This window comes from Xiphias gladius, chromosome 9, assembly GCF_016859285.1.
Source record: "Xiphias gladius isolate SHS-SW01 ecotype Sanya breed wild chromosome 9, ASM1685928v1, whole genome shotgun sequence".
Taxonomy (NCBI): domain Eukaryota; kingdom Metazoa; phylum Chordata; class Actinopteri; order Istiophoriformes; family Xiphiidae; genus Xiphias; species Xiphias gladius.
Window position 1 is genome coordinate 14,933,845 of NC_053408.1, and position 24,724 is coordinate 14,958,568.

General features: G+C 39.9%; 2 protein-coding genes across 7 annotated transcripts; one reads left to right on the plus strand and one right to left on the minus strand.

Annotated features, from left to right (window-relative positions):
• The first annotated feature begins 309 nt into the window (after nucleotides 1-309).
• On the plus strand, nucleotides 310-14,727 carry fam20a (FAM20A golgi associated secretory pathway pseudokinase). Of its 6 annotated transcripts, none has more exons than XM_040135380.1 (12): nucleotides 310-3,195; nucleotides 3,274-3,359; nucleotides 4,954-5,147; nucleotides 5,637-5,687; nucleotides 7,018-7,096; nucleotides 7,499-7,591; nucleotides 9,484-9,599; nucleotides 10,685-10,865; nucleotides 11,605-11,714; nucleotides 11,823-11,904; nucleotides 11,999-12,058; nucleotides 12,297-14,727. In XM_040135380.1, exons 1-12 carry the CDS (start codon nucleotides 2,989-2,991, stop codon nucleotides 12,565-12,567), a joined length of 1,530 nt encoding a protein of 509 aa, XP_039991314.1. In that variant the 5' UTR covers nucleotides 310-2,988; the 3' UTR covers nucleotides 12,568-14,727. The 6 variants fall into 6 exon arrangements, with proteins under 6 accessions (XP_039991314.1, XP_039991312.1, XP_039991313.1 ...); XM_040135378.1 differs by having other exon boundaries at nucleotides 310-742; nucleotides 1,185-3,359; XM_040135379.1 differs by having other exon boundaries at nucleotides 310-742; nucleotides 1,745-3,359.
• Nucleotides 14,708-24,080, minus strand: LOC120794363 (cAMP-dependent protein kinase type I-alpha regulatory subunit). The gene is made up of 11 exons (XM_040135386.1): nucleotides 23,930-24,080; nucleotides 22,098-22,313; nucleotides 20,593-20,763; nucleotides 20,325-20,416; nucleotides 20,159-20,220; nucleotides 20,015-20,061; nucleotides 19,710-19,868; nucleotides 19,350-19,410; nucleotides 19,005-19,126; nucleotides 17,626-17,707; nucleotides 14,708-17,270 (listed from the first exon to the last, which is right to left on the minus strand). The coding sequence occupies exons 2-11, from the start codon at nucleotides 22,269-22,271 to the stop codon at nucleotides 17,098-17,100; spliced, it is 1,143 nt and encodes a 380-aa protein (XP_039991320.1). The 5' UTR covers nucleotides 22,272-22,313; nucleotides 23,930-24,080; the 3' UTR covers nucleotides 14,708-17,097.
• Nucleotides 24,081-24,724: the final 644 nt, after the last annotated feature.

Below are 24,724 nucleotides of genomic sequence, written 5' to 3' on the forward strand. Positions count from 1 at the left end.
TCGCTAAATATGAGATACAGACAACAGTCGGTTAGCATAGCTTGGCATAAAAACTGGAAACGGGGGGAAACAGCTAGCATTGTTCTGGCTGAAGGTGAAAACGTCTGCCTATCAGCACCCCTAAAACTCACTTCTTAACACATTACATCTTGTGTGTTTAATCCCTACAAAAACAGATCTTTCTTTCCAGTTTTAATGCTAAATTAAGCTAACTGGGTGCTGTCTGTAGCTTGGTATTTAATGGAAAGACATACTATAATTTATCTTCTCAACTCTCTACAAGAAAGCAAGTAAGGGTCTTTCCCAAAATGTCAAACTTCTGCTTAGCAATCATGTTTTGCTATGCATCCTCCCCTTGTGTTTGTGATTGTTGTAGTTCTTTTATCAGCAGAGTGAAATTTCCTGATATTTGAGACTTCTGGGTCATCCAGACAGAAATCTAGACAGACAGACATCTGAGCCATCTCACCCATTTATCTCAACATAAGCCATCCTGTACTTTTCATCACAGCTCTGCCGAATTGCACAAATTGGTGACGCAAGACTCAGTGCCCTATTTTTGTTTTCTTTCCATTTTCGATTTTGAAACCTCTTTACATGTCCTTGCCCGCTCATCCCTAAAAATCGGGTTATTTTGAGCACTGGTCTGGATGTTTGGGCGGGGGAGGAAGCGAGCCCAGAGCCCTTTCTCGAGTTTGTTTCTCAGGGATAAATACAGACAGACACAGCTGGGACACTCAGGGTAAGTCATCAAGACTGCACTTTTGCCCCCTCAGGCATCTGTAAGATAAGACAGCATTATTGAAATCCATCCAATATGTTATGTTGAAAATATATATATGAAATATCGTCTGTCAGCTGATCTTTAGTAATTACATTTTCAACCAAAAGTACATATCTTTACATTTTTTTGTGCAGTGGAATAAAAACTAAGTGACATACTTGAGCATTTTTTAGTTTGTTGTCCCTGATGGACCACAGAGGGAGATTTAGTTGTGGGCTTTTTCTGCCTTAAAAGTCACTTTGAAAATACAGTTTCAAAAGACCATATACAACGGACAGAAACTTAAAATGGAAATCTTATTCTGGTATGAAAAATGTAGCCTCTGCCGGTCTAAAAGATGTTTTTTTTGTATTGTGCATTTGTGTTAAAAGAACAACAAAAAGTTCTCTTGTTTTTGTAGCTGGGGTCTTTCAAGGAGAAGTAACCCACTTGGCCTGCGTGTGCATGCGTGTGTGTGTGTCTCTGTCTGTCTGTGGAGGCAAAACAAAAGCTCTTTTACAATCTGGCTAAATGGCAGGTTAAAGCTGTCTTTCACTAATTTCCAACATCAGGAAAGGCTTCTCTTAGCCTGTTTTCTCTTCAGAGAGGGTAAAACACCCTGGAGAGCAGCTCCCAGACATTGACACGTAATTTTGAGAGTTCCACACAAACACATACACACACACATACCCAAACAGACGACAGATGTTCTAAAATACCACGGTAACAACAGCCCAGATGCAGGCTGGGAAATGCCCCGTGAGATCCTCATGCTTCAATATAAAAATGCTTAGAGCAGACATGGGCAACGAGCAGCGATTGTAATTTATACACTGTATGTTTTCACAGAGAGAGGCCTGTGAATGAAGGGAGGAGCTATTTTGCCCTGCATATTTCCTCATTTGAAGTTGTGCAAGAACTGGGGTTTTTTTGGGTTTTTTTCCCCAGCAGTGCCTTTTCTGAACTTGTGTCTCCTTGTAGATCAGCGTGTCAGGGAGAAAAGTGAGGGATTCAAGTGCGGGAATTGCAGCAGGAAGGAAAGTGCAGCTGGGAATTTTCGCCTGGAGCGAGACAGACTGGAGGTTCTGTGGCAAAAAGACAGATAAAGGAAAAGAGAAGGAAGGAGAGAGGTAGAAAATTGACAGAGGAGCAGTGAAAATTTGAAGCAGGGATGAGATGAAGCAAGGGATGGGAGGAGGAGGAGAGAGGATTCGATGAGATGAGGGAGGAGTCAAAGTGGACTTAACGAGGAGGAGCAGGGAGGAGACGAGAAGATGACAGAGGGAAGGGAATCTTGTCTCCACGCCTCCTTGGGGAAAAAAAAAGGGGGATGTCAAGACAAGTCGCACACTCATACACACCTAACACACTTCTACACAAACACCTGTAAATCTACACATGCGCGCTCATAATCTTCCTGCCAGAAATCTGTGAGGAAGTCAGCCAATTCACATACGCACACGGGTGAATGAAAACTGGACTTGGACCTACTTTTGCGAATGCACACACACACACACACACACACACACACACATTGCATCAGAGTGAGATTGCCAACTGGACGTGGTTTTCATTCAGATCTGCTGTGATAAGAAGAAGTCTCCACCCCCTTCCTGCTTTCAGGGACTTCTGCTTTAACCCTCCGAGAGTGTGCGTATCTATGAGAGAGAGAGTGTGTTTTCTGCACCCTCATGGCACACACTCTCAATCTGCTAACCTGTCATTTGATGTTTGTGTACATACCTGCACAGACACACCCACAATGCACACACACAGACATACACACATTCCCTCTCTACTCTCTTGCTTACACACACACTTGGACACACACACACACAAACACACACACACTCCCTCGCTCTCTTGTCCTCGGAGCAGCAGGTCCCTGGAAGCAGCCAAACTGCCAGTGACTGTTGCTAACACATGCTCGCTCTTAGCTCGGCTCTTTCTTTGGCTGCTGCCAAGGGAGGAGGAGGAGTATGAGAAGAAGAAGTGAGGGTGGAAGGAACAGACCGAAACACACATAGAAAAAAGAAAGAGAGAGATTTGGACCAAGCTCTGACTGCTTACCTCGCGCCTCTGCCTGGCTGACTGTGTGGGAGACTGGAGGCTGCCTACAAGTGATGCCTCACACACTCTGGAGCAGCACATAGTCAGGACTTTCTATAGGTTTCTCTGCTCTTTTTATTTCTCTTCTCTTTCTACATTTGCCTCTCTCTCTTGCAATGATGAGGAGAGACCGTCTCTTCTTAGCCGTGACGCTCATAGCCATCTTCTCTGCTGACCTTTACTTCATTCTACTGCCAAAGCTACGGAGCTTGGGACGAGGATCAAGACAGTTTTGCTCATGCGGTCCCAACAACCTCACCCTGCCTGGCCAGGGGGGTCTCGCCACACCACAGCTCTCCAACTGGACTTCTGCATCACCCCGGGTTGGTATTACAGCTGACCCAGCAGATGGAGGCTCGAAGCTGGGGAGGCTGTTTGCTCACCCTCTGTATAACATCCAGATTCCGGCAGTGGGGCCGGAAGAAAGCCTGCTGCAGGTAGAGCAGTTGATGGAGTACTACAGGAGAAAGGTGTCACGCTGGGAAAGGTCAGTTTCTGGTGTAATTTTTTCAGATTCAGAAAAGAATCACATTTAGACACTGCCGATTTTGTGCAAAGTGCAATTGCTTATGCAACGTCTGACAGCTAAATTTGACTCAGTGTTACTTCATTTTATTGTGAAAGAGGAGCATGTTCATTTTGGCTGACAAATCCCACTGAGGAAGCACGTGTTGAGGCTTGACTATAGTCAAGAGGCAGGGTCAGTGACATGATGGTCAAACCCAATGCAGACACGCACAAACACACATCCACGTACATAAACAACTTTTGTTCATGATAACAGATGTACACCAACAGACGGACATTGGGATGTTTAGACAGTTCTGTGCGTAATAAACAGTTTAGTAGTGAGTGGGCTGGGTGTAGAAAACCCTCGCAAACATGTAATTCTGAGAGCTTGCGTCTGGAGCGCTCTCTTTAAGGTAAACAAGGATTTAAAACTGCTGAAGATTATCTTAATCTGTGGGAGTCGTAGCTGTCTTGGCTGTCTCGAGGCTGTCTGTCTGTCCCAACACAGTGCACTCCCTCCGATTTTGGGCTCTTATGCTGGAAAATAAGAAGAAATATGAGCAATGGATCTCCTCTCTCTGCTGCCGTATAAATGTGCACAAAAACAATGGACAGCCCAAAGGCTTTTTTAAGACTTGCAATATCTTGCAACAACATCTCAATACTGCAACAAACGCATCTAAGGAGAGCTTTATGACAGGGGCTTCTCAAATTAACTGTTAAAACCGTTTTTTATTGATTTAACATGCTGAAAAAGGAAACAGGATCAAAGTTAATTTCCTGGACAACCCGTGTACATTTGTGTGTCCATCCTGGCAAACATTGAAAGTAATTGCCACTAAAACAATTTCCACTTTTTCAATCTTCTGTTCTGCTCTATACTCCTTCGTCTGTGGTCTGCACTTGTCCATTGTCCTGGTTACCCTGATCTGTCACTTCAGCTTGCTAGATGACTGATGAGTTGGTAGGATGACCAGTGAACGAACTCCTATTTATATACGTTTGCTCCATTATCACGGTATGTTATCCAGCCCCATGATGGAGTGTGTTTGGGTTGGGAGATGACCGTCCCACTCAGTGCGGTAAGCTCTGGTCATGTGGTGCCCCTCTTACCGCCGCCTTATTTGTTTTGCGCTCAGATTATTCTTACACCAAATTTTAAATACAGCAAAGAGGAGAGGAGAGGGAAGGAGGACTTGGAAATTCCAAATTTTGTCACAGCTGCTTTGAAGAACAATTGAGAGCCCATAAGATAACTAATGAAATTCTATTTGTGAATGAAAAATTGGCCTACAGAGGGAAACAAGTTATAAAACAGAGTGTGTATAATAATTCAATAAATGTCTGCATCGCCATGTGGTTCCTCATATCCTCTTTCATTTAAAACATTCTTGCAAGGTCTCCTGCAAAGAAAACCTCTTGAATGCACTTTGTACTGTGTTGTCCTTTCAAAATAAAATTCTACCCATAAAAATGTTGTAAAGAATGTATGTTGTACAGAGTATATGGAGGATAGAGTTGTTTGTATCCCGTCACTAAAGCTACCCTTTGTTCAACGTCTCACTCCCCAGGCATATGAAACTCTACAGCGAGGCAGCGGCTGTCTCCAACATTACCGTGCCTGAACGTGAAGTGACTTTTGACCCCGACGCCAGCTGGCTGAAGTTCCACCTGGGAATAAGCCGCTATGCTCTGTACTCCCGCGATGACCCTGCTATCCCACAATTACTCAAGGACATGGAGGGCATGATTGTCATCAGTGCAGGTGAGGGATGGACGGATGGGATTTACAACATCTGTATGTCTGTACAAATGAATTGTTATAGCTTGATGCAATATGGACGAACGTAATGTAGGCCACCCAGAAGGTAGCCTCTTTGTCAATATCTGTACCACTGTAACTTGATTCAAAAGTAAGACCGTATTTCCTATAAATAACTAATATTTCTCAATTTTTTCCTCTAGCTTTTCACCATCTAAAATTTATGAGAAACTCTGCAGGTTTAGCTCTGTTTTCACTAGAACAGCACCCTCTTCCTGTTTTGTGACATATAACAATATCCTTTTGTGCCAAAAAGCAACTGAGCAGTTTTCTAATTTACTTGACACCATGCTGGAAAGCAGAGGCTGATATAGATGCTAATATTCTGGCAATGAACCCATCCAAATCAGTGGTGATGAATTATTGATGTTAAAAATTTTAAGATAATTATTGTATGTTAAATTATGAACTAACAACCTTTATGTCTTACAGATTACACTCAAGATGAGAAGGCATTAAAAGGAGCATGCGATTGTACCCAAGGTATGGTCATGTCACCACAGTTTTTATATTGTTAGACTTCAGGGATTTTGGGTTTTGATGTTCTTTATCTCATATCTCATGCTGTGTAGCTCTGTATTTTGTGTACAGCTAAAACAGCATGACTGTTCGATCTCTGACTAGCCTCTTTGTTTCTCTTTTTTTTTGTTTCTCCTTTCTGGTTGGCGTAACCTCAGACACAAACACACTGCTGCCTTTGTGATAGTGAGGATTTTGTTTTTCATTTGGCACCAAAATTCAGATTTGTTCTTCTTTATAAGAAACTTGCTCTGGGGCAAAACAGGCGTTCATTTGTGTTCAAAGGCAAAGCTCTTAATTAAATGTTTGATGACTGCACACACGTTTTCAGGTTTCAGCCTACAAATCAGCCACCACCTACGCTGTCATCTCTTACTGAACCTCTGGCCAGAATGCAAACCAAAGCTGCAAAATGTATGGATGGATAATTGAAAGTTACTTTTAATAGATGTTAATGTAGTAGAAATAACTAGAAGTGGTGTTTAATAGTGGATGGAGCAGAGATGTGGCCAGCTTTCAAATTTTTCAGTATTTCAAGTAAAATAATGGTTTGATATTTTGCATTTTACTGCCAACAATACATACTTCTCTCACACACCTCAATATGGATGTGAAGTCAGTTATATTGCATATTTCTGTCTGTGCCCCTCCAGCGTCCCTGCACAATGAGGCGGCTGACCACACAAACATCATTCACTGCCAAGAAGAAAGGCATCAAAACAATCTGTCCCTCATGGTTAAATTTAACCTGAGTTTTTTCAGTAACCAAAGAGCGATGGAGTTAAGTGCCACAAAAGGAGTTTGGTCCCCTTTGATCGATTTCCAGAGAAAAAGTAGAGATTGTAAACCTTGTACGATTGTTAACGATTAATACCCTGAAGTTTCAGAGTGCAGCAGGAGGAGGCGCGTGTGCGGTCAGTCTGGCCTGCTGCTGTGACATAATATACAACCAGTCAGAGAGAGAGGAACGCTAGTCGTCGAGAGAGCAGAGCGCAAGCCCCAACTACTTTATCACAGGGAACAGGCAGATCTAGTAAATATTCCACAGTTTGAACTGGCCTCTGGGGATTTAAGCTAAAAACCAAATAATGACTCAGTTACCTGATGCGTAATGTTTACTTTTGTCAAGTTTGTCAAGTTGTCAACATTCAAACGCACAATTAAAATAGATGTCAGATAGTTTACACATATTGTAAAGAAAACGTGTGTATAAGGTTACTTGTTCTCCACTAATGTGTACCCAACATCACTGACCATCTAAAGCTTTTTTTCTTCTTCTGTCTCTCTATTATAGTGGTGAAGCCCAGTGGACATCATCTGAAACTGGCTCTGAAAATGCGTAACTTTGCCAAGGCTATGTTCAAACCAATGAGGTCAGGATTGAATCCACATCTCAAGAGTCTCTGTACTTTATCAAACACTATCAATAAGCTATTGATGTACGTATATGTCATCAGTAAGCTATTTATGTCAGTGCTCGATAGGTGAAGCATGGGACTAAAGGTTTCTATCTCAACAATACAAAGAATATGTGGTTCTGCAATCCATTTTAAACACTGAGTAGGCGTCCATGAAATGTGACATTAGGTTACATAACAAAATATTACAGTGCATTTTCTCATGTCCTGTCAGGCTAAATCATCTAGTATCTGGTAAAATTAGAGTATTTGTTGTGTTGATTATATACTACTGACTATTATAACTGACAGCATGATCACTGTGAATGTCTTGACTTCTTATGTGTTTGTGTGTGTGTGCATGTTTATGTGTGTCAGGCAGCAGAGGGATGAGGAGACTCCAGCAGACTTCTTCTACTTTGTTGACTTCCAGAGACACAATGCAGAGATCGCTGCCTTTCACCTGGACAGGTGCAGCGTCGTTATTACTTAATTGTTTTTCAAGTTTTACTATCATCTCTGTCACACTCCGTGTATTTTTAGTGGTCCCTCAGTGAATATATGCGGCAGTGTTGCTTAGGGGTAATTTTAGTTTTGGTTGCACATCTGTCATTTTATGGGTCCCAGTTGAGGTTCTGGTGCATAATGAAGTGCTACAAATGTTTTTCATTGGGCCCTTTATTTTAAATTGGCAATCCATGATGCAAATTTAAAAAAAAAAAAAAAAACTCTTGAATCATAACTATTTTAGCCATGCTAGCTGCATGGCTTTACGGATGTTGGTCTGTCAGTTGATCGGCCAACCCCTTCATTCATGGTTCTCACAGGATGAATCGTACTGACTTTGGTGATCCCTTGACTTTGCTGTTAGAACCACCCTGAGGTTTGCACTTGTGGTTTTGAATGAAATATCTCAACAACTGGCTGGATTAACACAAAATTTGGTTCCAGCATTCGTGATAACTTTGGTGATCCTCTGAATTTTCATCTAGAGCTATCAAGAGGTTAAAATTGAATTTGTCCAGTGACCATATAACCAAAACCTGTACTTTGTGTTTAGTGCTAATCAGCAAAAGTTAGTATGCTAACTTGCTTAACTAAGATAGTTAACATGGTACACATTATACCTGTTTAGCATCAGCATGTCAATGTGAAAATGTTAGCAGGCTGACGATAGCATTTAGCTCAAAACACTGCTTTCACTAAGTATAGCCTCAAGTGCTGTTACCATGGCTGTAGACTCTTAGTTTTGTTGAAATTTATATGGTAATAAATTACTGAAATTACAAAAAACATACAAATGTATTGTGTCTTAGAGGGGCAATGATGAAACTAGATTGCAATCTTAAAGATGCAGTACTATGGCAGAATTCTTGTAATAGGATACCACTTATAAACCAAAAGAAGATGCAATCATTTAAAAAAAATACGTATATAATATATTTCTCCTGGTGCCAAAAATAAACCACCCAGCCTCCACAAAGATTGCAACATGTTTGCCAAACCCAGGATTTTCCAACTAGCTGATCAGTATAAACCACAGTCTATGGACACAGACAAGGAAACATACACACATACTGTACGTCATTGTTTAATTTGAACATCAGCTGAGGTGAGGTGATTCACTCTGAAACACAGTCATCTGACTTAGACAGTGTCATTAAGAAGCCAGACACAATAAGTCATCGCTTCACCACACAAGACAGAAAACAAGATTGCCATGTCAACAACTCAATAACTATAATTCCACTCAACAGCAGAGCTGCTCTATTTAAATGACTGTCTTTTAAATGTAAGAATCATTAACACTTTTTTTGTCACCAAACACAACAGAGATACACAGATCAGTTCTCTGCTCTCTCCCAGCTTTAATTTATGTCGGTCTGTCTTTAATCCGTAGCAGTGTGTTGTCTCTCTCTGTTGTGTCTGACTTGGCTGCCAGAAACCCGTATCATTATCGCTCGCAATCAGTAGTTGGGGAATGCCGGAAATTTGAGAAACAGCAATTCAGCTCCACACACTGATGGTTGTTTGATTACTGTTTGTGAGACATGACTGAAATATGGCCCTCGGGGAGGTATACGCTCTTGATAGTGTAACATGAACACAGCCAGCTAAATTACACAGCTGACAGAGACTGTCAGTTGGGTACTTTCATTGATAAGAATCAGTGAATATGAACCGTGGGCTCCTGTGAAATGAGGTGAGGCGACAGAGATAAGACTACCAGCACCTTCAGTGGGTTCACGTTACATTTATGTAAGCATAAACTGCGTGAACTGTAAAGTGTTCCTTACACTTGCAATAGAGATAATTTATTTCCAAAAGGGTTTTCCACTGAATCTCATCAATGCCTTTGTTAGGATCCTGGACTTCCGGAGGGTGCCGCCAGTGGCTGGCAGGCTGGTAAACCTCACAGGAGAAGTCCTCCGAGCCACCCACAATGAAGACCTGCGAGCTGTCTTCTTCACCTCGCCAGGTAAAGCACCAGCAGACCTCTTCTTAAGAAAGAGTGACATTTTGGCAAAATATGCTCATTCGCTTTCTTTGCCAGGAGTTACTTGAGAAAATCAGTACTACTCCCTTGTCTATCCATGAAATATGAGGCAGTTACAGCCAGGAGAATGTTAGCTTAGCTTAACATTGCTTAACAGCCTGCCTTGGTCCAGACGTTAAAAGACAGCTTACCCTAAGGCTCACCAATTAAAACATTATATCGCTCCTGTTTAGTGTACAAAAAAAAAACAAAAAAAACCAGAAAGTTTAAAATCAACAAGTTGCTATTTCTTGGCTCGGAGCAGTGACTTCCTGAAGCCTAGCATGAAACAGTCTGTCACATAACCCAGAGTAAAACCACAACTTTTCTTTTTGACAATTTTTTATTTTTTTTTATTTTTTTTTTTGCTACAGATTAAACAATTAAGATATAACATGTTAATAAGTGAGCTTTAGAGGTGCTGTTAGGGAAGTATTTTTTTAATTTCGGAAAGAGCCAGACTAGCTGTGTCACTCTGTTTCCAGTTTTTATGCTAAGCTATGCTAGCCGTCTCCTGGCCATAACTGTTAGCTTCATATTTACCATACAGATACCTATGAGACTGGGTATCAATCTTCCCATTTAACGTCTCTGCGAGAAAGTGAATAAGCGTGTTTCCCAAAATGTCAATGTATTTCATATGTCCTGTAGCTTATGTTGCTTGTTTGGGTTTACATATTTTTAAGCCAAACAATTACAGCCACAAATGTTTTTATTCATGCCAAGGGTGACAGCATTAAGAACATGTTCAGCATCAAGTGTATTCTTTACCACAAATTACATGGACAATATTTGATTTTTAGTAACATTTTAATATCCGCAGTATGTTCCTATATCTTTACAATCCAAGCATATCTGTACAAACTTAAGCTTCTCTGTGAGTCATTTGGGTTCTGGTTTGATGTTTTTCTTGCTGGTGATACAGCAGGGAGCTGCAGAGAAAGGCAGAGCTGATCAAAAAGCATGTAATTGTATGTGAAGTGGAAACTCATTTTGTATTCCACCTTTTTGCTCTGCTTCCCAAACAGCGAACAACACGTGTTTCTTCGCCAAGTGCCTTTATGTGTGTAAGACAGAATATGCGGTGTGTGGGAACCCTGACCTCTTGGAGGGCTCCCTGTCTGCCTACCTGCCCGGCCTCAGCATCGCTCCCCGCATCTCCATCCCCAACCCCTGGATACGATCGTACACTTTCACCGGACGGGAAGAGTAAGAACTCCTCTGTACACTCTAGAAGAATCATATTTTATCTTATAGTACAATACATGCATTTGATAAATTGTTGTCTTGTGTAGCATACAGCCTGGTGCAAACTGAGTGTAATGTCTTTTACCAACAATTAATCAACTGTGGTCGAGACAGTTCTTGGTCTTCAGCAAGATTATAAATTATATTCTAGTGTTTTTAAAATAAAATAAAAGAACAGATTTCCCATGAATCCTGTTAGCACTGAATCAAATTGGATGTTTGTCCCTATTGTCAAAGACTTCTTCTCTAATATCCTTTCTTTCTTTGCACACCATTCACTATTTTTGAAACCTATGAAGCCAATTTGCCCCAGACAAACAGCAACCTCCTCCTGTTTTGTGCAATAAATCAGCTAAGCGGGTTTCTCATTAACTCCACCTCAGTGTCAGGGACACACAATATGAAATGCAGTGTAGAGGCTACCCATTTTTTCAAAGATGCTGTTGTTGTGTTACATCATTATAATAATGACTCAAAAACAAAACTTACCTGGCAGTCATTTACTTACCTTTAAACTATATACTATACTATACTATACTACGTACAGCACAATAAACGAAATGTTGCAAGGAAAGTGTTTTAAGGACGTTAAGAAGCAAATATGACACACAGTTACAAATATGTTTTTTCATATTATTATATAAGGAATATTCTCAATAAATCTCTAACTGGTCTTCATTATCTGTGTGGGTTTTTAAAGGTGGGAAGTGAATCCGTTCTACTGTGACACCATAAGGCAGCTGTATCCATATAACTCCGGCAACAGGCTCCTCAACATCATAGACATGTCAATCTTTGACTTCCTTATAGGTATTTTATTCCACTGCATTTTCTACTCTTCATATAACCAGTAGATCTCTCACTATCACAATACATCTTTCCACACATTTCTGTAAATGTTTTGAACCTCTATTACAGGTAACATGGACAGACATCACTATGAGATTTTTACCAAGTTTGGAGACGAAGGATTTCTTCTCCACTTGGACAATGCCAGAGGGTGAGAAGAAAACACTGTTGAGCATTAAATTTACTGTGAAATTATGTTTTATAGCATGTAACATGCTTCATGTGGCATAACATCCTATGTTCAGGTTTGGGAAGCACTCTCAAGATGAGATGTCCATCCTGGCACCACTATCTCAGTGCTGCATGTAAGTACGATGTAGTCTAGTGCAGCAGAACCAGCTTTTCTCTCTGTTTGTTTGTGGATAAACATATGAAGGGTTTCGTACCAAAATTGTATGTGTACAATTAAAAATGCTACTTTATACATAAATATCGTAGGGATAATTTACTCAAAAAATGTCCATTTAAGTTTTCATGTGAAGAAAACAAAACAAAAATGGTTGTATTTCACTCTTCTCATTCCCCACGTCCCCATCCTCTCAGGATAAAGCGCTCCACATTGCTGCGGCTCCAGCTCCTGGCCCAACCAGAGTTCAGGCTCAGTGACCTGATGAGGGAGTCCCTGGAGGGAGACCCCTTACGTCCGATCCTGACGGAACCCCACCTCTTAGCGCTGGACCGCCGGTTACAGAAGATCCTCAGAGTGGTCCAGCGCTGCGTCCGGAGGCTGGGCAAGAACGAGGTGATCACCAAGGACTTTTTCAAATCCACAGCCATTCCTCAGACTGCCACAGAGATGAAAAAGACCAGGTAACATAGGATGACAGGCTCATCCTTCCTTTTCATACTTGATTTTTGTACCACAGAAGACTTGATGGTGAAGACACAGTCACCTTGTGACCTAACAAGGCTCAGATGGTTTCGATTTAAGGAACAAGCCATAAAAGGAAGACGCCATGGAATCTCATTGTGGTGGTTCAGAACATGAATCACTGCAGGCCTCAAATTCCTATCGCCAAGGGAGACATACCTTTATTTTCTTTTGCTTCTCTCATGGTCATAAATTCCCCCAAGGGTGCATTTTATGTGAATGCTGTTACTTTTCGTGTACACCATGTGCACATAGGTCAGAGTGGTTAGAAGGTTTATACATATAAATGAAGACCTTTTCAGGAACGATTTAAGCCCAACTTCAACTGGAAAATTGGCTGGGAGCGTAAAAACAAAACAGTATCAGGGAATACAGACGATTTCATTCATACATGAAGCCACAGGCGCGCTCTCAGTGTCGTACACATCAACATCAGCAAAGAAGTTCATACAAGAGAGCTGTGATGCACTGGATAAGTTTTTGTTATATCAAATTAAAACGGGTGAATAATATGACTGTGGAAAGAAAGTTTTGTTTGTCGTCCAAGTGAAGTTATACTTAGAAAATAGTTATTTAATGTGATGACTGTGCATGTTTTGAGGAAAAGTTATCACCTGCAAGTAACAGTGTAAGTCGGTCTGTGTGTGTTTGTGTGAGTAAAGTGCTGCCCATTAAATAGTCATTTAGTTCACTCCACCCCATTTTCCAGACTTGTAATCCTTCTCTGTCTCATCGGAGCGCTTAAAGAGCTTTACAACATCACTGTCAACTAAAACAGGCTGAGATGGAGAAACAGCAAACGTGTTATATCACACCACTATAATAATTCTGAACCAAGCCAACTCCTCTGAGTGTGTTTTCCTCTGTGAACATGTCTGTGCTTTGGCCTTTGTTATTTTCTTTGTTCTTATCCGACAGTCCTGATCTGTTCCAGGATCTCGGTTTGATGTGAAGACGAATAACAACAAATATTTTTAAGAGCTCTTAAGAGTTGGTGAATCCTGCCAAATAAAGTCAGAGGCTGATAAACATTCATATAATAAAATCTGCTCTCAAGCACAGGTAAATCCCTTCATACTACAGCAATTATACAGTATATCTTCACTAACACCTAGCAACAGGACTAAACATTTTAAAACCCTGTCAAAAATGAAGGATGACCGATTAGGAAGCGAAGGAACAGACTGAACTTTTCCAAACTCCAAATAACTACGAGCAACTGTTTTAAAGCAGCAATGTTGGTGTTTCCCAGAGCCAAGTACTATTGTTAATAATAAAGTTTAAAACTTTTGCTCGTTATTTGAAACTATCACTACATGGAAAAATGATCTAAGTTGTCTAAAATCATAAAAATCCTCTTAAAAGGGAAAGGAAAAAAAGATATAACTTAGCATTAACCAGACAAAGAATGTGTAAAATAATGAGGATTGAGACACGTATATTTAAAATGTTGGTATAAATTAAAAATAAAATAGACTATTTTTTTGCAGGATTGAATGAATACCAAAGATTGTCTGGCTTTTTTTGACTTAGGGCACCATTATGTTCCCCCTAGTGGACAAATTTCGTATTACATCGTTTTGAACATATACTGGGCCAGCAGGTCTCCAAACTGTTTCTCACCCTCAGAGTCGGTCCAATCAGTTTTTCCTCTTTCCACTCCCAATATTGGTGAGAATGCAAGAATGCCCAAAATTCCCTTTTTATAGTTTTCCAGTAGTGAGTATTTAATGCTTTTCTCTGTTTTAAATAAAATATTTCTTGGATTTGGATTGTTGGTGACATGAAGATGTCAACTTGGACTCTAGGAAACTAGAATGGACATATTTAACTATGGCCTGACATTTTATTGACCAAACAATTAATAGATTAATGATCAGAGATTAATCAATAATGGAAATAATTATTGGTTGAAGCTGTAGGTGGATTGTCTTCAAAACAAATTCCACCTCATTTAAACCAGTTACATTAAAAGTACAGTTTTGGTAATAAGCATCATGAACTCAAACCCCATCATCCCACCAGTAACACGGTCAAAGGTACAACACAAGTCTGAAAAAAAGAACGAAGCCTGAGACAAAGCTGAATCATTTTTACTTTTTTATTGCTTAAACTGCCATCTGGAACAATCTATACCAAAAGGATAAACATCTTTGCACATACAGGAGGTCAAACTGAATACAGGGTAGAATAGAAAAAGAATGGTCCTCTGATCGCCTGCAGCTCTCTTGCGCTGCAGGTCTAGCAAACTCACTGAAGGTCGGGCTAACAGGAGTGACCGACTACTACTTGAAGCCCAGGTTAGGTAAGCTAAGGCAAACCGGGACGATTGCAGTGTGGCTAAAAACATTTTGGAATAAAACCGATGATGCCGCTATTTACATGAAAACAATATTTCAACAAAAGGTGAGTCCAACCCTCGCCCCTAACGGAGTCATTTCCTGTGGATCAGGATCAACAGGATGTGCTGCCAATGGACACAAATCCACATGTAACCACATCCACAAGGATAACCTGAGGGTTAGGGGGAACAGATGAAGATGCTCGATTTAACTGTAAAGAAAAATATGCTCTTGTACATTAACAAAAACTCTCGTCACTAACCTGACTACCCTGCAATCGGCACCAAAATCAAATCTTTTTGGACGCACAAACATACATCTCGATTCTAGGCGCATACAAGTGCTTTGAATGAAATAAAACAGAAACAGAAACGAGACTGGTTCTAGGTCGTTTCTGCTAACAGACAGTGAGGCAGGAATGAAGAGTTAAGCCTATAATCCATAAGTCAACATTGTGTGATTTGGTAAAGTTCTTTAAAAAAAAAAAAAAAAAAAAAGACAGACTTGACAATTTATGCCATCTAAATAGTCATGAAGCAGTTAAGCTAGGGAGTAACAAACCAAATATTTGACAGAGTTCCTGTTTCTGCACGCAGCTGCAGGGCACGTTTTTTTAAATTCACGCTTCCATTCATACCGGATCACTGGATGCCTAAAACATCATGCCAAGTAAGCATAGAGAACAGATCACAAGCTACTCTGATGAGAAGACAGCCACCTTTTCAAATAGGCAATAAGCAATGACACTAGTTTTAAATAAATATCTGCTCACTCTGCCTGTCAGCTCACCTGTGATGCTTTGATGCATAAATACTTCAGATGTCCTGAAAATCCATAAACCATCTCCTTTGTTTTTTTTTTTCAAGACTTCACTTCAATAAACCTGTATTTACCCTTTTGATCTATTTTAAAAAGTTTTAACCCATGACGTTTTACACAATACAATTACATACTGTTTTGTCAGTTGACAAGAAGTATTTATTTACTTTGTGGCACTGGACACCTAAAATAGAATTTATGGAAAAATAAGTGTTTACAAAAGACAGTTAAAGATATTTTTAAGATCACCATCACTCCAAACCATAAGTTTATCATTTCGTTAATGATAATAATAGAACTATGATCGTTTTAACTATACTATGATAACATTTTGATTACAAACCATAGCAGAAGAGTGACCAAGTTATTTGGCATATACTAAAAAAATTGAATACTGAAATACACTTAATACTCGTTTTTTTTCTTTCTTTTTAAAATTTTTTTTCCTCAGAGCAGTCAAGGCAGTTCTTGTATGGTCATTCTACCGATTAAGAGGACAATAAGGGTAAAAACTACTTCCTATGTGGAGCTCCCAATAGTCAGGGAATAGAACACGCACTGCATTTCCATGGCTATGCATCTTTGCGTTGGGACAATCATCAACATTTGGCACTAGCCTGGTAGCTGCACAATTAAATAAAAACCTTAAGTTGCACAAGCTCTCTCAAGCTAAGCAAAATCATCAGTGTCTCATCATACCAATCAAAGGTAACCAAAAAACAACAAATGGAGCATCTTATCACAGCTGAAACCTAAGAACAAAAAGTTGAAGCAGTCATATTCTTCTTGCCTTCTACAGCTTCTAGGTTCTGCTCTACGCTGGATCAGGCTATTTGATGTCAAAAAGGAAACTCTGAAACCGGGAGGAAGCAGTCCTCTTCACTTCAATCTACATAAATCTGTAACAAATTCACCAAAAGCGCCATGTTAAGTTTGATTGTCCTGTCTCATCAGTCTGAGACCCAAATGTCTTTCAGATCTCCAGACAATCCTGTTTTGTGTTTAAGTCAAAAAAGAAAGCGTAACCAGCAAATACATATATAACATAGGTAACATGATGTATCTGTGCCTACAAGGTAGCGTACAGCAGCTGGTACAAGCGCTGGTGAATGGCTAAAAGTCACCTCTGCCTGATGGGTGGTAACAACAAAATGATCTGTGTGTGTAAATCAAAGATGGGGGGGAGAAAAAGGTGAACAGAAAGAAGAAGAAAGTGACAAAAAGCAAATTGCATTGGTGGACCCTGGGTCTAAAAGGAGAGAAGAAGGGAAAAGGGTGGAGAGAGAGAGGAGGGTCGGGAGACACGCCCCCTTCAGACAGACAGCGAGACGAAGCTGTTGTACTGTTGGATGTTACGTTTGAGAATGTCTGAACAGGGACCCAGGACGCGTTCGAAGCGAGGCCGGTCGAGCTTGACGCACTTCAGGGGGCCGCGGGCGACCACGGTGGCAGCACGGGGACGGTTCATCAACAGAGCAATCTCACCTGGAGAGCACAGAGAAACACACACACACACACACACACACACACACACACACAGTTTCAAAATCTCAAAAAACGTGAATCCTTCAATAACGTACTAACAGAATGTCTTTGACAAAACCTACAGGAATTCATTTTGGGATGAGTCATAAATGTATTCAATTTTAACCCATCTCTACAGTTTACACAAGAGGCATATACACAGTACACGATTCTATTTCTAGTTTTAAACAAAATCCCATTTTTAGAGCCACTAGTGCATTTGATTTCCTTTTTCACTCACGACAGTACCACAAAATGACAATGCTAACTGATTAAATGAAACAAAAGACTGCTGTGATAATGTTTTAGTTCTTACCAAAGTAGTCAGATGGTCCTAATCTCCCCACTTCCACAAACTCCTCGTTCTCTGAGCGACGCTGCAACACAGCTGCAGAACCCTGGAAAACACACACACGCACAAAAACAGATCAGTTTAGTTGCACCAGCTTCCCTTATTATTAAATAGGTTTTGAAAATGACCAGTGAACCTTTCCAATACCTGAGTTACATGTTAATTAATCATCCATTAAACATTTACTAATTACATAAACTCTTCATAGTTTTTCAACGGTGAGCACTGAAATCATCATAAGTTACATATTCATTAGTTACACATTACTTAAGCATCTGTTTTTTTTACCTTTATGATAAAGTGTTACCAATTAATTTTAGAGCCCTGAGTCGTCACATTCAAATCACATAATTAGACATAATATTCAATCAGTTAAACAAATTAACGCAAAAAAAGAACAGTGAACTGAACAGGTTCTTAAGCAAAAGCAGAAACACAGATATGATAAGTAATTTAGTGAAATTACTGCATCTCATGCATGTAGGCTCTGTTACAATACTGCCATCAGTTTAATACCATTAAGCAACAATAAATTCAATACGTAGTTTTATTTATACTTTGAACAATTTAGGGCTGCAAATAATGGTTATTTTCATGCTTGATTAATCAATTATTGGCATTAATTATAATGCCAATTATTGTCTCGATTAATCAATTAATCAATTTAACTACAAAACATTAAAAATATCATTTAAAAATCAGAATCTTGTTGAATCAAAGGTCACATCTTGAAAACTCTTTTATTTGTCTGAATCAACTGTCCCAAACCCCAAATTAATTAATAAATAATAAAGAAAAGAAAGAGCAAAAAATGATCATATTTCAGAAGCCAGAACCATAAAATATTTCACATTTTACTTGAAAAATTAGTCATCAGTCATGTCAGCAGTTGCTAAACTGTCACCTAAACTAATGGTTTCAGCTCTAGATCAAATGCATGTTGAGGGTGAAGCAACATTTTTCCACCAGCAGAGGGCGCGCGCGTGTGTGTGTGTGTGTGTGTGTGTGTGTGTGTGTGTGTGTGTGTGTGTGTGTGTGTGTGTAAATAAAACATGGATTAAAATAGTTCAGCTGAAAACATGAAACAGCATTAAATCACAAGTGGATCCAACACCCTCTGACGTGTTTGACGAAACTGGGCCAACAGCTACATACAGAACGGATTAAATAACAATAAGTGACAATGACGGACACCCAAACAACACAGGCAAACTTTGCTAAAACAATTAATTACTGTCATCTCTTCAGAACACATTATATTTGAAAAGGTAAAATCCTGGTATTGCGTCAAAACTAGCCAGTATGAAGATGTGTGTGGAGAGAGCTAGCGATCATGTGTATACCTCTAGGATGATGAAGAACTCATCTCCAGGCTCTCCCTGCACAACAATCTTCTGTCCATCCTCAAACTGGACGGGCTCCAAGGCATCAGCGACTGTCAGACGCTCCCATTTGTCAAGAGACTCTGAGGAGGGAGAACACAGGAGAAAGTTCTCAGTTGAAATGACAGAAAAAGCTGAAAAAAAATCTCATTTGAAAGTGACTGGTTTGTTTTTAGGTGAGATATTTTTATATGCGCTTTCAGGTTATTTTAATCTCAGCACCATAAACAGGTAATATGCTTCTCTTCTTCTATTTTTAAATTCTGGGATGAGGCTGTTTTAAAAAAAGAAAAAAAATGAACCCACCTAAAATGGACACTTTCCTGAGGAATTCCTCATACATCTTCCTCTTTCTCAAAGTGCTTCCCTAAAGAGAAAGGTATTTGTATTAGTGCACTTGCGAAAAAATGAAACTCAAGACAGTTAAGAATTTGTTGCAGGATTATAAATTTGAAAATAAGCGCAATGGCACACCTAGGGATTACATTCAATGAACGTTAGACGGCCGTTATGGGGTTATTAGGTTGTTACAGCAGCAAAAAAGAAAATACACTAAAAAAAAACTACAGTACATGAAGAGACAAAAAACATTTCCCAACCAAGCTTTATGAACAGTAGTCTTCCTTTGCATCACAGACCCTAAGGTACAATAATATGCCTCCTCACCATGAGTATTCTCCTGTAGCTGTCTCTGTCAATGCCCCACAGCTTGACGTTGGTCTTAGCTCTGACTGTGGCTGCCCTTGGGGTGCCGTATATCAGGGCCAACTCTCCAAAGCTGCCTCCTTCTCCAATGCTGGTCACCCATTCATTGTTCACATAGACCTGTCAGATTAGCAGGGCAGAAACCAAGGTAGTAAATTGTAGCAGTGACCAAAAAAAAAAAAAAAAAATATGGAAAAAGGAAGAACTAAAAACTTCATGATATTTTTAACATTTCTTTTTATCCATGTTTAGAATCAGATACTCACATCCATCTCCCCTTGGTCGATAACATAGAAATTGTCACCTTCGTCACCTGAATGTATACAACGATAGTGTTAACGTCACACAGAGGCACGCATAAATGTGGAGCAATTTTTGATCAACGCAACGCTGAAAAGATGCAACCCTACCCTGCAGAATAACCGTTTCCCCGGCGATGTAGGTGACTGGAAACATTGCATCAAATATGTCACTGCAGAGAGAAAGATTTGTGAGTTGATAAGATGAACACAGTTACACAAACTTCATTACTGAAACCTTTGAAAAACAAACATGGCTTCGCAGGCATACAGGTACCTCCTCTCGTTGTCATCCAGGTGTGAGAAGAGCACGTTCTTTTCGATAGCTTTGGCCAAGGCTGCCATCGTCTTGTAGTCTTTTGGAATGACCTTAGAGGACAACACGCAGACATGTTGTGTGTTAGGATGTTTTCACTCGCTTAAGAGTTTCAACCAACTTTACTGCAAGTAACCTTTTCATAACACTGGCAGTATGAGATTGTTGATTAAAGTGTTGCGACACTCTTGTAGACTTCACAGCTGCTTGCTCGGGTGTGTATGTCTACCTTTCTGACATACGAGGCTGCATCCTCCTCTGTATAAACCTCTGCACTGAAGGCTCCTCTCCGTCGGCGACCCTTTACCACAGGGTTCATAGGTGGAGACACCTCTTCATCGCGTGAGTCTGAACGGGAACTGCTGGCCTTCTGTTGGTTCTGAATCTGCTTGGCCTCCTCCTGGAAAAAGGAAGCGGATGGAGCACTTTCAGGCAACAAGGTTTCCAGATGCTGCGGTTCACTCAAGTTAAGTCAAGGGTAATTTATAAAACAATGTGTAATTAAGTGCTACTGAAACTATATAAACACATAAAACACAACATAAGAAAACATAAAAGAAAACTGATGAATCAAAATTTACATTGTGAACAAATAAAATAACTGCTGAAAACTAATTTGAATTAACCCAGTGTTTTTGCAACCATGAGACCATGCAAAGGCTACGAACATATACAGTGGGGTCCAAACGTCCAAACCACTTTCCCATTCAATTGAACGGAATATTGTCAGCTAAGTTTCTCAGTTGTTTGTGTTTGTATAGCTAATAATACACTCCATGAAGGATACTGTCTGGTGAGTGTCTAAAAACAAATGTGATAAATAAGAAGGCGATAAACCGTAAAAGTAGCTTAAATTAATTTTCAAAAATTAATCCTACCTCGAATACTAATAGGTCTATATAGCATATAAGCAGCAGTTTCAGAAAAAACGTTTGTAACCAATTCATAGTAATAGTTGATTTAATGAATCATTTAATCAAGCATTAGTAACTTTGCTTGACTAGGTTTTTACAGATAGTTAAAGTAAATGTAGCATGTGGTTTTGAACATGGCTTCTGGAAGCCTGATCCCAAAGTGTACATATACACTTACTGAGTCCAAAATCCTGTCCAAAGCAGGTATATACTGTTTACGCAAATCGTGTAACATTTTTCACAGCATACGGCTACAGAGTGAACAAATCAACATACATAAACAACAGGAAAGAAAGAATAATAAAATTTGATGCATGCAATTGGGCAGAAATACAGCAACAACTGTCATTAAAGTGGTGTCAGCATGCTAGCTAGAGGGCTAAATAGCTTCATTTGAATATATTACAAACTATTTTTGCTATTACTATGTGACTCTTAGCCAAAATGCTGTTCTTGGAAACAATGATTTAAAAAAAAGGTTATAGAAGCTTTAATCCAAAACATGCTTAACAAAAATATTGATAACATCATAAACTACAAAATGCTTCAACCTAAATGACTGAAAAGTCGCTTGACAAACGGATTCAATTAGGTGGTATTTTTCTGCCTGAGAAAAAAAAAGGATATATAGTGTGACCAAGTGTAAATAATTACAATTTCTGATAGAAATTATTAGCTGGCCAATGAGACAGTAACTGTGTGGTGTAATATAGGAGTATATGATGCTCAGCTTTCACTGTATAATGATTTGCTTTCTGTCAACTTACCAATGACGAAAACAAAAAAAACAAAAAAATTCAACACACACACACAAACAAACCTTCTCCAGCCTCTCGAAGTACTCCCTGAGGAAGGCCATGGGCCTGTCTGGCCTCGAGGTGCACAGCTGGACAATGCAGTCCTTCAGCAGCTGTTGAATGTTGTGTTTCTGCACGTACTGCTCACACTCCCTCAGGCTCCGCTCCTCCTCACTGCTCGTACTTCCAGATGCCATGACGACAACTGCAACCCTGCACTGTGACCTCTAACCTTTGTGCTGGGGAGAGTGGATGGTAACAGGAAAACGGAGCATGATTTCAGATCGCTGTACAACGCGGATTCTTTGGGTTACCAGAGAGTGACACAGAATAAAAGTGTCTGTCTGTCGAGATGAGAAATGGACAGACAGTAAACGAGAGAATGTGAGAAAAATAGAACCAGAGTGAGAAGGCACAGGAAGATGGGGTGTTGTTCTGGCACCATGGAGCCTGAGTGCTTCTAAGTGTCAAGAGTGAAAACTGGTCATATGATGTGATCACACATATCTGACTACAGACAACAAACTAGGACAGGCACACTGTCTGTGTTGGGTTTATTTACTCAAAACAATTTAAGTTTTTCACCAGCCTGAAAGAAGCCCTCTATCACAGAGACAGTAACTGGCTATGGCTGAAAAAGTATCATAACCAAGGCCTAATTTTAGATGAATGGTGATGTGGAAGCCAGTGAATCAATCCACTGTGAAACAGACCAAACCACAAAAGCAAGTGCACTTGCTTGAGGTTTGAACAGTTCAGGCCACAATACTGTTGCTGAGCAAAACCGCCTGACAGATCCCAGATCATCTGATCAGCCTCTGTCATATCATCTGATATTATCTGAAGGAAGGCCTCTACAGCCCAGCTGTAACCAACATGTACATTTAAAATGAGGAAATGAGTGAACAACAAGTCCTGTGGAGCAAACAGACCAATCCATCCTGTTCTTGCAAGTGTATCATGCATGTGCATCAGTATAATAGGATTTGGATAATTTCTAATCTGACAAGGCCCAAGGGAGATTACTAGCCTAGTTATCAAAGATGAGGCTGGCACAGGCTTTATGCAACTAACTACAGTTGTGGTGGAAACTTGGCAGGCCTGCTTTACTCTAAACCTACAACAGGAATAACTAAGTGATAAATGATATTGTTTTCTGGTATAAATTAAGAGCTAAGACTACAGACATGATCCAAATACAGGGCTCTTCAGTCTTATATAATTAATAAGTCCCATTCAGTTTGAAATATCTAAAGTAGTGAAAGTATACAATTAACAGGTTAATTCTTTAATTCGGTTACTCAGCGGCAGCATCACCTCTGCTGTCGACTAAGAAGCGGGCTGTCAATTACATTAGAGAAAACACTGCGATGCACAAATGACCTTGCTGAACAAGTGAAATAACTATACGGGAGGATGGGTGATATATCGCATCTAATGGTGTACAAACTGAGTACATGTCATCGCCTTCAGAAACGTATGAAGCAAATGCCCTGTGTGTAACACCGTCTAGGTCAGGAAGGCTTCATGAGGAGGCTGACGGCTGCAGCAGAGTAACTTCCAGCAAGCAGACTAATGCTGAGATACTATCTACCCTAAATCAAATGCGACCAGTAAACACCAAATACAAATGAATAATAAACGTGTTACACTTTTTCTTAACTATCTCTGACCTACGTAATGCTATAGAGTGTGTCTAGTTTGATGCCTAGCTGGCTAGCTCCGTGCAAAGGCAAAGCTTTCCTCCAATGACGCCATCTTGAGTTCTATCATAAACAAACGAGAGACGGAGGAAACAAATTTCACCCATCCAGAGGTCATATGTTCCATGAGCTGAAAGAACGCAAATACTCACAAGAAACTATAAATTCCTGCCGAGCCCTTCGGTAGCGACTCGGGATGGATGATATTTCTCAAAGCGTACCGTTACCAGATCCTCCTTGCTTCGATTTTTTTTCCCCGAGCCCTGGACCGCTGCCCCACCGGATACGGCTGAGAACCAATCAACAGTCGTCACTGACGTCAATTCTCCTCGTTCTGACATGTGAGCCGGTAACCCCTGGCAACCTTAAAGGAGACTGCACGGAAACCGTGACGTCAAGAAAATATTTTAAAAATGGAAAAAACAACAACAAAAAAAAAAAAAACGACTGATATCTGATTAAAAATGAGCCTGATTACAGGAATGTCTCTGCGTTGTCCTTATTTAGAAATGCGTAAAACCACCGGGTCACTGAAGTGTGCATGGACTACTTTTGATTTCAAACATGAGGGTATTCTTGTATTTTGGGGAAATTACAGGCAGATATCTTGGCGGGAACAGAAAAGTCAGAGTTGGGCCCCCCAGATGAATAAATTGTCATAGGACCACTAACAAATAGTGCAGACTTCTCTCTTTTCACTTTGCGCAGCATAACATTTAAACGTGTTAAAGTTATCACAGTATAATTAATGCGAAGTAAAAAAAACAGTAAATATTAAGTAATATAAATTATTGCACATGATGCCGAAGTAAGTGTAGGTATTTTTAGATGCTTTACTTAAGTAAGTAACTAAAGGTGTCAGAAAAATGTAGTGGAGTAAGAATTACACTATTTCCCTCTGAAATATAGTGTATAACTATTAAGTACCATAAAACAGAAATACTTTA

What these genes read in the sequence shown, in the direction of transcription:
- LOC120794363 (XM_040135386.1), bottom strand. Translation starts at nt 22,271, where the DNA reads ATGGCATCTGGAAGTACGAGCAGTGAGGAGGAGCGGAGCCTGAGGGAG. An exon ending in ACTTCGAGAGGCTGGAGAAG is followed by an intron (nt 20,764 to 22,097) that starts GTTTGTTTGTGT and finishes TCCTTTTTCCAG; the next exon opens with GAGGAGGCCAAGCAGATTCA. An exon ending in TCGACCAAGGGGAGATGGAT is followed by an intron (nt 19,869 to 20,014) that starts GTGAGTATCTGA and finishes CTAATCTGACAG; the next exon opens with GTCTATGTGAACAATGAATG.
- fam20a (XM_040135377.1), top strand. Translation starts at nt 2,989, where the DNA reads ATGATGAGGAGAGACCGTCTCTTCTTAGCCGTGACGCTCATAGCCATC. An exon ending in AAGGTGTCACGCTGGGAAAG is followed by an intron (nt 3,360 to 4,953) that starts GTCAGTTTCTGG and finishes CTCACTCCCCAG; the next exon opens with GCATATGAAACTCTACAGCG. An exon ending in AGCATGCGATTGTACCCAAG is followed by an intron (nt 5,688 to 7,017) that starts GTATGGTCATGT and finishes TCTCTATTATAG; the next exon opens with TGGTGAAGCCCAGTGGACAT.